Source organism: Episyrphus balteatus, chromosome 4 (genome assembly GCF_945859705.1).
Source record: "Episyrphus balteatus chromosome 4, idEpiBalt1.1, whole genome shotgun sequence".
Lineage (NCBI taxonomy): Eukaryota > Metazoa > Arthropoda > Insecta > Diptera > Syrphidae > Episyrphus > Episyrphus balteatus.
The window spans coordinates 20,030,834-20,043,525 of record NC_079137.1 but is presented as its reverse complement, the minus strand read 5'-3'; the positions used below and the strand labels follow the sequence as shown (position 1 = coordinate 20,043,525).

Sequence of the window (12,692 nt, the reverse complement as noted above, 5' to 3'; positions counted from 1 at the left end):
TTGACTTTGAGGCCAATTTTTTCTATGAAGAAAACAATTAAAAGCAAAAAAGTGATTTACAAGCTTGTTAAAATACTCATGCATTTTATGATACTTGGAAAAACCAGGTAAAATTATAATTTTTTTAAAGTCTAAAATGCTAAGAATAAAAAAGTAATTTTTGTTGTTTAAGATAATTTTCTTTTAAAGTGCAGTTACAGCAAATATTTAAATTGATCTACTTGATTTTGTATGCAAATAAATTTTATAATTGTAAAGAAAATGGTGAAATAGTGACATCGAATAACTTCTGGCGCGTTTATTATTATTGATTTTATTTTCTTTGGAAAATTATTTATCTACTTTTCAAAAAGTCACATCGTTTATTAAAGCTCATTATAACCTTTAAAACTAAGATTTCACTGGGACAACTAATTAGAAACATGAAAGAATAAAATGCACGACTGTGTCGCACGTACTTGCTCTTATGGTAAAAGTAGCTCTTATCTCAAAGCATTTTATAAAAAAAAAATTGGGGGAAAATGTAATTTGATTTTAGTAAAGCTTTTCTGATAATGGGTAATTCCATGGAAGGGTTTTGGCAGATTTTTTAATTTTTTCGCTCTTATTTCTTTAACTATTCACTAAGTTACATAAGTATTTACATTGACACTTAGGGCCAGTTTGCTCAGAGTGGGTTTAACACAACTCTACTTGTTCACGTTTTAAGTTAGACTCACTGCAGTTCCATAGACCAACCTGGAACCTCTTTAAGAACTTCCAAAATGCATTACTCAGCTTTGACCTACTGAGTTGCATTCTGGAAGTTGGCTTGGCCCACTGAGCGTTGCGTCACATTAAGTGTGACACACAACTGCCATTCTGCATAATTAGCATGCAGTAGGAACAGTGGGTTAGGTGGTAAGGTAATGTGGGCATAACAAATCTACAATTTGATTATCAAGGATTCCTCTTAATTCAGAAGTAAGCATCTATGATAATCAAAGAGCGTTAGTTCACTTTTTTGACAAATTTTTGATTAACAAATCGTTCCATTTTCCAATCTATCTATCAGTTTGGTTGTCGAAACTTAATCAAGAATTAAGCTTTTTTTGAAGTTTGTGATATTTTATTCTTGAATTTGAAAGCGCTAACATTAAGGATACTTATTTATCTATCTTTTTATATTATTTTACTAGCTGACCCGGCGGACTTCGTTCCGCCTTTCCAAGTATTTGTTTTCAAATTTTAGCCCTGTAATGTGTTAAACTTTTTCCGGTTCACTCGGTTCGGTTGATATGTGGAGCACAAATAAATTGACTACAGCGCAACCTACAGGGTCCAATTATAACACAAAACCTGTCTGGGGCAAACCTTATCACACACACAAAATTTCACAAAAAATATCCAGTCATTCGACCCCAAATACAGATTTTGAATTAAACTTGACAACAGCGCCACCTACCGGGTCCAATTATAACACAATACCTGTCTCAGATGGACCTTATCGCACACACAAAATTTCACAAAAATCTATTCAGTCTTTCGACCCTAAATACGGAATTTGCATATACATAACTTGACAACAGCGCCACCTACCGGGTCCAATTATAACACAAAACCTGTCTCGGATAGACCTTATCGCATACACAAAATTTCACAAAAATCTGTTCAGTCATTCGACCCCAAATACGGAATTTGCATATAAATTGACAACAGCGCCACCTACCGGGTCCAATTATAACACAATACATGTCTCAGATGGACCTTATCGCACACACAAAATTTCACAAAAATCTATTCAGTCTTTCGACCCCAAATACGGAATTTGCATATACATAACTTGACAACAGCGCCACCTACCGGGTCCAATTATAACACAAAACCTGTCTCGGATAGACCTTATCGCATAAACAAAATTTCACAAAAATCTGTTCAGTCATTCGACCCCAAATACGGAATTTGCATATAAATTGACAACAGCGCCACCTACCGGGTCCAATTATAACACAAAACCTGTCTCGGATGGACCTTATCGCACACACAAAATTTCACAAAAATCTGTTCAGTCATTCGACCCCAAATACGGAATTTGCATATAACTTGACAACAGCGCCACCTACTGGGTCCAATTATAAAACAAAACCTGTCTCGGATGGACCTTATCACCCCCACCAAATTTCAGAAAAATCTATCAAGTCGTTTAGAAGGAGTAGGGTCACAAACAAACGCACAGGAGAATTATATATATAAGATTTATGAATATGTATATATTTTCAGAAATATGTCAAATCGCTCGAAACCGATGATTGGATGATTAACGAAATCTCAAATTAACTGCTCAAATCATAGATTCCTTGATTAAAATTTTTGTGAACAAACGAATTCTGCGATTATCAACTGGAATAATTACACGTTAAGGTGGGAGGGGCAGTTTTCTAAAAAAAATTATCGAAATAAAAAAAATTATTAAAAAACAACGGCAACACTTACAGTAGTAAATGATACCATTTCCGAAAGGCAAAATTGTACATTTAATTCTAATTTTTAAATCAATATATTATAACCAATAGTTTTTGAAATAATCGATTCCAAAGTTAAAAATAGGGGAAACTATTTAAACTCATTTTATACTATTTTTGTCCAGACTGTGAATTTTAATAAAAAAAATTACTCACACAGAAAACTGCCTCAATTGATTCCTTATCGAACAGTGAAAACTATATGTTTCTATGTCTTCTAGTTTTTGAGAAAATTGAAAAATAAAAACAAAAAATATTTTGAAAAAAGAAAAATCTGATAAAATAATTTTTCAATTTATCTCCTATTAGAAACTAAAAAAATCTAAAATGGGTAAAATACTCCAGTCAAAGCGTCATTTGACCTTGCGCACAGAGGCAATGTCAGTTTTTATTTCATGGATCGATAGGGGTATATTTAAAAGGCTTAACCCCAATTTCTCCCCACATGATCACTCTTTTTAGCGGAGTTATTCACAAAAATGCATTTTTTGGGATATTTTACTTCCAAGCTAATATCTTTGCTCCAGATTGTTGTAGACCAAAAAATAAACATACATTCTCTTCCTTATAATATTTCCTATCGTTTTATGTAATTTCATTGTATTTGAGTGAGTAAATACAAACTGGCAGCCATTTAAAGTCAAATTCTTGTTATTAAAAAACACATTTTTGTCATTATTTCGAAAAAAGCTTATATTATGATTGACATTTTTCTAACCTATTTTGAAGCCCTATTTATGTCCTACATTTTAAAGAAAAAATCAGCTCTTTATCACCAAAGATGGCCGAGCAATTGATAAATGAACGCATGCAAAACCGGTGCGAAAACACCCAAATATATCGTTTTTTGGGAATAACTCGGCTTCAGAATGTCCTACGACAAAAAATAAAGCTATTGATTGTTCGTTGCAACATTTTCTATCGATTCGGTGCACAATACTTTTGTTGAAACAAATAAAAAATAAGTAATATTAAGTCAAAGACGTTTTTTTGTTTAGCAAACTCTTGCCTTATTATTTTATAAACGGTGCAAGTATTGGCTATTAAAATAAAATACTGTTGTAGTCCTTTAAATTATCTACAATTTAAAAAAAAATTAGATCTCTACGACCCACGGGAGCCGAGTTATTATAATTTTAAGAAAGCATCAATCCGTAAGAAAATTTAAAAAAATTTCCCTTGTTTATAAGTCGAATAATTGTTCTCAGTGAGAAGGGTTGTTTTCATTGTTTCTTATTATAAGAGGATTTGTCTCATGTTTTTAGTTGGTCATTTGGAACTTTTTTAAAAAATTAATTTCTCGGCTTCCGTGGGTCGTAGAGAGCTAATTTTTTTTTTTTTTAGGGGCAGGTATTTTTGGGTGATTTTTAATGTTTAGCAATTTTTCGGAGCTTTCAAAAAATCTGAAATCGTGTAGCTAAAATCTAAAAAGGTTTTTAGTTTTTCAAAAATTCATATTTTGAAACGCAGAGACCCTTAATTTTTTTTTTCATTATTCAAAGGTCAACTTCATGTTTTAGTTTAAGAAAATCGTTTATAACTTAGTTTTGAAATTTTCTAGAATTTTTCAATACCTTCGTTAGCCTTCCAATAAATGTATCTACCAATTTAAAAAAAAAATCAGTTTTCTACAACGTTGCTTTTAGAAAATAGTCACTTTATTGCAATTTCGTTTTACCCCTATTTACCCTATTTAATGATTGAATTTTTAAGAATCCTTTTGTGGTATTCACCTTTACATTATTACCTTTCAAATAAGTTATAGAAGATTTTTGTATCTCCAATAGTATATTTTTTAATAATTGCAAAATAACATAAATGCAAAGATAATCGCCTAAGATCATGAACAAATATTTAATGCAACATTTTTAATTTTTTTTGTGTGCAAAATATTTTCAGTTGCAATAAAAATTTAATTTTCAATCCAAATAGGTATTCTTCAGTTGCAATAACATTTTTTTATGCAAAATATTTTTGGTTGCAATCATTTTTTTTTAATTTCAAATGCATTTTTAAATAGAATTTTTTACAGCCCTGATCCACACTAAATAAATCTTTCAATATCAATAGATACCTACCTACATAACCTACCTCACTAAAGAAAATAACAACAAACCAAGAATGATCATTTTTATCACTTCCTACCTACCTACCTACCACTTGTTTGAATTTCTTTTTCCAACCAAAATACAATGAACTACATTTTTCAAGGACGATTGCTGTCGCAAAGGAAAACAAATCCTACCTACATATTACGTGTGTACTTACACCTAAAAGCAATGCGCCTGTGCCTTTGCGATTATTCAAAAATGAAACAAAAATATAGAAATAGAAAACCACCCTCCACTTAAAAAAATATCTAAATATCTAACTACCATCGAAAAAAAATTAAAACCAAAAAAAAACTTATCAACCTTCTTCTGCTTACACGTATACCTACCTATACCTACCCACCTCAAGCACACCAGTCACTTGCAAAAGTTGTTTTTGCTTCTTTTTTTCATCAATCTTTAAAACTAGCCATCTCGTCTTCGCCCTGCTTGTGCGAAGCAATCCAGTTGTGAAAAAAGTATATACCCGCACGGCAAAACGATCCTTTTTGTTTTCATTTGTTCCTATTCAACTTACATCTCGGTCCTTCGCATTTAAGAAATCTATTAAAAATAACTCTCTCTTTCCCACTCATGATAAGAACTTTTTTTTTAATGTTGCGAAGGATTTCTGCATTATAATGATTTGGACCTATTGACAATTTGAGGGTTGAAATTCATTTTCACACAATTTTGCTCATACACTCTTGTCATATATATATCTAAAATTATTCTTATTTAAATTATTATTTTGAATCATGTGTTAATATCAGTTTCCTGAATAATTTAACAAAAAAAAATTATTTCATAGGTACATTCTCGCAGACAAATGTATTTTTTTTTTCTTTTCCTTATTCGTATCAACATTTAACTACTATCTCGCTTCCTCCCATTAAATAAATTCATCTATAAAAATCAACCCTCTCTTTTCTACGCAGTCATCGAAAAATTTTAAAATGTTTCTCAACAATTTAATTCTTGGATACATGTTTTGGACCTATGGGTAAAATCTGATGGTAGAAAATTTCAAGCACAGAAGTTTGTTCTACGTGCGATATCTTTACTAGTTATATGATCTTTGCTTGTACGCTCGATAAAAGACGTTCTGTATCGAATTCTTCCAAGCCACAAAGTTGGAGATGAGAGCTTACGATGCGCTCTTGCTGAGGTGGAATCGACATTAAATACACGGCCTCTCACTCATATATCACTGGATGCATCTGATGACGAGGCACTCACGCTGAACCACTTCCTACTCGGTTCGTCCAATGGATCAAAACCACCATGTGATCCTAGTGTCATCGCATCAAGACAAAATTGGAAGCTCTCTCAAATAATAGCCAACCAGTTCTGGGAGAAATGGATAAAGGCGTACTTACCGGATCTCAACAAACGAGGAAAGTGGTTCGACAGAGTGAAACCCATCGAAAGAGGAGACCTGGTTATAATTGTTGATGAGCAATTGCCAAGGAACTGCTGGCCCAAGGGAATCGTTATTGAAACAGTGGTCGCTAAGGACAATCAAGTAAGACGAGCTACAGTACAAACATCCCGCGGAATTTTGGAACGTCCCGCTGCAAAGCTGGCTATCCTAGACGTACAAAGAGTAATCGAGAAGACTCCCGTGAAGACATCATCCTCATCAATTACTGGGGGGAGTATGTTGCCGCCAGCCTAGGTCCGTCACCTACTATAATAGTAAAAACAACGAAGTTGGCAGCACCTGTGTTTTACATATGTATTTACAAATTTCTTTTAACCATCTTTATTGTCAATTCCTCATCTATGTCATTTATGCAAGTCATTTTTTTGTCTATCGAGTCCTTTGTTAATTTAAATCAAAAAAGTTTCTCGTGATTATAGGTCACATGACCTCTCAAATAAGAAAAAAACGTTTTTTGCCCCTAACTCCAGATTTTGGGGGTGTTAGGGACTTTTTTAATACCGTTTCGTAATCAGTGTTATGTTATACTTAAATACTTATGAGTCGTATGAGAAAATGGGCCTTGGCAACTTAGAATAAACTAAGTACAACATAAGAACTATGTTCGACCGAGCTAAGATTCAAATTAATGATCCGTATGAACAAATGGGCCTAAAAATCATTATTTTATATGAATATACCTATGTTATCTTTTTTTTTTGGTAAAAAGTAACTTTTTAACAAATGTTTTTTTGTCCAAAAGTGTATGTTGTGTTCCGTTTGGTAGCAATATATTGCTTTTGAAATGATATAAATACAAAACGGTGGGAATTGTGTTTGATTATTTTATTGTTCAATAAAATAAATGTCTGCGATTGAAAAATATGTATTCATTAATTAATTTAAAATTGTGCTTCAATCAGTGTTAGTGTTTTTCTACTACTTTTGGGATAGAGCAAGTGAATGAAAAGTGTCAATTGTCAGCTGTATGTTTGATTGTGAAAAAAAAAATTAGACGAAATAAAATTTTAAAAGTGAAAAATTACAGGAACATTAAAAGTGCTAGTAAATCATTTATTTTAGTAAAAAATCATTCCAAGAAATGATTTTTGAATTTAAAATTTTGCAACTGATATAGACAACTCGATGGCCGAGAATTATAAGGTTGTATGTTTTATGGTAACCCCTGCAGACATACAACCCTATAATTTTCAGCCAGCGAACTGTCAGATATGTTAAATACGAAATTCACAAACTTGTGTTGCTCTGATCTGTTCTGTCCTAGATTTTTTTTCACTAAACAGATCTAATATAAATTATGAAAGGAAAAAAAAACACTCAAAACTCAATTTTTTTATTTTATATGTTTTCATCTGTCAAATATGACAGTTAACGTGTGACTAGCTTTGTAGTTGTAGTGTAAATTCGCATTTCAAAAGCTAGTTGAAATTCGACTACGTAGTCGCTACATTTGTGAATGCCCAGAATGGCTCTAAAGGGGTAATAACACTGTAGGCACGAAATCGAGTGCTTTGTATATAAAATCTATAGCACTATCATGAAAAAAAAACAGCGCCACCAAAATAGTAAGCTAGTGAACGAACTAAAAAATATGCCAAATTTCAAACAGAAATGTATATCTCATCTCCTTACTCCCATTATTAATTCGATCTAAGCGCCCTCGCGACCACTCAGGTAACGAACAAACTAACAAATTTCACTTTATGATAGTACGATAGATTTTATATACAAAGATCGAGTGTCATATTCATCCGCGTGTAAAACAATCAGTGTAACATTATTTTCTTTTGGAGTTTGTTTAGTTTGATTAAGTATGGCTGTGTTCCTTTGGGCTCAGTAAAGTACTTTTAAGTACTTCTGAATCCATTCAAAGGCATTTTTTCTATAGAAGATAATGGAGTTGAATACAACCAGAAGTACTTAGCAGTAGATACTTAAGTAAGTTTTTGGTGAACGGGCTTCAGGTCAAATGAAACAAATATCTTCTTTTTTGTCACAACGTTTCGTCCATGTATATGGACATCATCAGGTGAACAATGGTTTCTATTTAAGCATTGATAAATATTTAAAGAAATGTTTACAAATTATTCACAATACAGTAAAACTTACAAAAATTATTGTTACATTAAAATTAAATAATAAACTTCTTACAACTACACAGTATAAAGTTTAACTGACAAGTAACATGTCCTAAAAACATAACATGAAAAAATTATTTGAACATCACACACATAGAGATCATGTTGCAGAGCTTTTTCTTTTTCTCTTCTCCACCAAATGTTTATACTGTGGGCTGACATCTTCCATATCGGTTCTCCTGTTCATCTTGTTGTCAGCATTGATGATATGTAGTGTCTCGATTATCATCCTTTTGTTTTGGTGCTCTTCTCGCTGCATAATTTTGACGTTATCATAGTTGGGGGAGTGTTTGTAGCTTATGCAATGTGATGCCAGTGCTGTCTTCTGGAGTGCGTCGCTCTTGATATCGGATTTGTGGCCTGCGAGTCTACTTTTAAGTTTTTGTTTTTTTTTTTAAGTTTTACTGTATTGTGAATAATTTGTAAACATTTCTTTAAATATTTATCAATGCTTAAATAGAAACCATTGTTCACCTGATGATGTCCATATACATGGACGAAACGTTGTGACAAAAAAGAAGATATTTGTTTCATTTGACCTGAAGCCCGTTCACCAAAAACTTACATAAGTACAAAAAAGGTCACCAATATCAATAGATGTAGATACTTAAGGCCAAAGGAACACAACTTATATCAATAGGTATCAGAATACATTACTTGAAATTTTTTCATCATAAAATGACGGCCTAGTTTAGGGTGAGCGCAAACTCCTGTTGACCAACTAACCTACTCCTGGGCGACCAACTAACTCCAACATTTTTTAACCGACCGGACTGAAATTTTCTGTGTTGCTTAACAATACTATTCCCATGTGAAATACGTAAAAATTTTTACATATATTAAAATTTAGCGATTTTTTGGTACCTACAGTGCAAAAACACTGAATTCAGTTTTTGGAATAAATGAATTTTTTTCGAACTAATGCCATTTCTTTAAAAGTCAATAAATCATAAAAATCATACTTACTGGGGAATAGTAATGTCAAGCCACACACAAAATTTCAGCCCGATCGGTTAAAAAATGTAGGAGTAAGTTGGTGGCCAAATGAAAAAACAGGAATTTGCGATCATCCTGAACTACGCCATCATTTTGTCATTAAAAAATTTCACCTTAGCTAGCCTATTCTGTTACCTAATATAGGGTAAACTACCCAGTGACCGACACCCTTGCCAGTTACCGACACCTGGCACAGTTTTTCCGTTTTCTTAAGGTTTTGTTAGGGTGTAGCGTACGAAAACTATTTTAACGCGTTCAGGCATGTATATTCCATCAGAAAACACTTTACTTCACAGTTGGAAGTGATTGGTTTTGTTGTAATTAAAGGGGCAGGTTTCGAACCTCTGTGAAGTGCATGAAACTTGAGAAATTCTTAAGAAAGACGTAAGTACAAATCATTGTTTAAACAATATATCTGTATATGGTACAAAAATTAAAATTGAATATTTTGTTAGAGAATTGCTTTGTAGATCTATTTCAATTTAAGTTATTACAAAAATAATAACATAATTTAATTTTACGTGGGGTGTTCATAACTAGAATATAATGTTCAACGAAATTCAGTGACCGACACCGGTGTCCATAAATGGCGCAATTAGACACATTTGATGATATTAGTTATGGACACCGTTCTTTTTCTGCAGAATAGCAGTATAAAAGATCTCGCCGAATAGGCTCAATTATTTTCAAACCACTTTTTGTCTGCTCCTAAGGCCTAGTTTACAGTTCACCGTGTAAAAAAAACAAAAGATTCAAAGCATCGCGTAGCACTTTTAAATAAGTTTAGGTATAAAGTGTGTTTCCTTTCGACTATGTAAAATTACTTTAAAAAAGTGTGAAAGGAATCTGAAAACGATTAATTCGATTTATGCAAGGTGTGTGTATTGTTTGACAATCATTTTCATGCACACGCTAAAAACTTAGCCCTTGTTTGCCTGTTTTTATTTCCCTTAAGTTCACACATACTAGCTTTTAATTTACAAAGAAAACTTCCACCTTCAAGTTTGAGGTCAAATCTTCTTTGTGTTCCTAAATCTTTCTTTTTAATTTTAAGGCATGTAACGTTTTGTCTGGGTCCTTATTCTGGTTCTGTGAAAAAATGAAATGATAAAATTTTCACCATCGGAGTTTTCATTCGACTTTTCATTTTATCATTCCATTTTTAAGCTACCTGTCCCTACATTTTTCTACTGATAGTCAAAACGTTAACGTATGATCGTAAAATTATAATTTTTGACGTATTCTATGGCAACTTTTAATTTTCTTGTTAAAAAAAAGGATGTTTTTCCATCAAAATTTGTGTCTTGATATATGTAGGTACGTAGTTCAACGGTTGTTTGTATTTTTATGTGGGCTCGAGCTCCTTTTTTTTTTTTGTTATCATGGCAGGTACGTATTGTTCTTTTCACAGAAAATATTTCGATGAGAAAACTATTTTCATGTGATAGAATTTTGACATTAATTTCCATGTTTCCACTGAATCAGAATCGATGAAAACTATTTTCATCAAACTTTTTACAGAACCAGAATAGCCCACCTAAAGTAGAACAGAGAACAGGGGTCGAATCACGGCACACGGTTGTTAACGTATGAACGCTATCTGTACCTACAGTTTTGTTATGCGTTGAACTGTAAGCTAGGTTTAAACCGTTATTTTCAAGTACTTGAGTGTTCGTCGGCGTCGATATTTCAGGCTATTATTTAAAAAGGCCAAAACAGAAGCAAAACAAAGACGAAGATCTGCAAAGTACATTAAATGCAGTTGAATGCTTAGCTGCATTTACACTCTCAGTTTTATCGCCGGTGTACGATGTTCCTTCTTGAAGTAACACCTTACAACGAGAGAATGTCAGTAGTAAAACCGTCTTGTTGTTCGGTTCTAATTCAAAAACGAACATCTTACACACCGGCGATAAAACCAATAGTGTAAATGCATCTTAAATATGGGTGTCCATTACTAAAAAAATCGGGTGTCCACTACTGAAAAAATGGTGTCGGTAACTAAAAAACCGGTAAGGTATTACATTTTTAATTTTGATATTTTTAAGGAATTACTAAATTATTTATGCTTTCATTATACTTAAAAACCATTTCTTATAGTTAAATTAACCATTTAAATAATTAAAATTGAAGCAGTGTAGGGAAAGTTATGAATTTTCAAACACAAATTATCCCTTAAGGGTGTCGGTCACTGGGTACGTTACCCTACTTAATCAAATTAATAAACCCCAATAGAAAATAATGTTTCTTCTTTGTTTTAAATATACGTTGTTGAAAATCTAACGAATACCTAGCAGGTTATACAAACTTTAAGATTACTCAGTACTCACCGTACAATCTGTTAATTCTTCACTTAGCGGTGCCCATGCATTTGGGTTTCCTACTTCCAAAGGAGCAGTTAGTTGTTGGAGTATAACAGATGACAAATCTGATCGAGATCTCTTGATTTCCGACTTTGGACTGTCTTTGTCGCTGCTTCCACTAACGATGCTTTTGCTTGCATCGGGAAATTTTGTTGCCCTCAGTATCGAAGCAACAGTCGCATGATCAAAACCTGCAAGTCGCTGTTTTCCCTCGCATAGACTCTTCAAAGCCGGCAACATCCATTTGATCTCGAAAACACTCAGTTTGTTAAGTCTATTTAAAATAAACCTAGACAACACTGAACTCGCTTCTATCATTTGTGGTACTTGCGTCTGGCAAACTTTAAATCATACACACAACATAAAGAAACAAAAACAAAAAATTTCACAATTTATTCCTGTAAAAGAAAGACCTCATCCCAGATGACTCACCCAAACTACATTGGCCACTAATAGTGTCAGCAGCTAGAGCCGAAAATGCAGAGAAAAAAGCCCCATGAACGTTATCGTTTTCGAAAAAATCATGTTCACTAGAATACAAACAAAAAAAAATATTAGAAAAATTGAATATAAAATTTTCCATTTTCCATCAATCGAGCCAGTCGCCATTGTTGAATTTTCATAAATTTTCAATCAGCGATTCCTCGGCAACTAGATAAAATTTTCAAGATTTTCTTTTTTACTTACCATCTGGTGATAGCTTTTATAATATTTAAAACATCGGTTTTGTTTAAACTTCCATAATTATTTGATAAAAGTGGTTTTACAACGGAGGACCAATCTGTGCCTCCACTGTGAGCAGCCATTTTTTTCTTTTAACAAAAAATTAATAAAGTACTACGTAAATTGAACAGAACCCTGTTTCCAAGGAACAGAACTAGCACAGCCAGCGATTTTTGACACTCTTTAGCAGCGTTCCATTGAAGGAAATATTAGATCTGTTTGGGTACTGTCTAAAACAGAAATACTTCTATTTTTATTTGTCATTGAAGCAGAGCTTCAATTAAGTTCTTTTTTTACTTATGTTACTGGCTGCGTTCCTTTGGAAATATTTATCTACTGCTTAGTACTTAAAGCTGCTATGAACTACTTTTTCAGTATAGCAAAAGTAGTTCAAAGTAGTTTTAAGTACTAAGCAGTAGATAAATATTTCTAAAAGG

General features: G+C 32.8%; 1 protein-coding gene across 1 annotated transcript in view; it reads right to left on the bottom strand.

The window, feature by feature from the left end:
- LOC129920040 (protein purity of essence) overlaps positions 1-12,373 on the bottom strand; it is a 29,471-nt gene extending 17,098 nt beyond the window's left edge. Inside the window, exons 1-3 of the mRNA XM_056001192.1 lie at positions 12,220-12,373; positions 11,965-12,062; positions 11,500-11,873 (exon numbers count right to left, since the gene is read on the bottom strand). Of these exons, the coding sequence (XP_055857167.1) occupies positions 11,500-11,873; positions 11,965-12,062; positions 12,220-12,338 (591 nt within the window). The 5' untranslated portion in view covers positions 12,339-12,373. The remainder of the gene's footprint in view (positions 1-11,499; positions 11,874-11,964; positions 12,063-12,219) is intronic.
- Between the last annotated feature and the right edge of the window lie 319 nt (positions 12,374-12,692).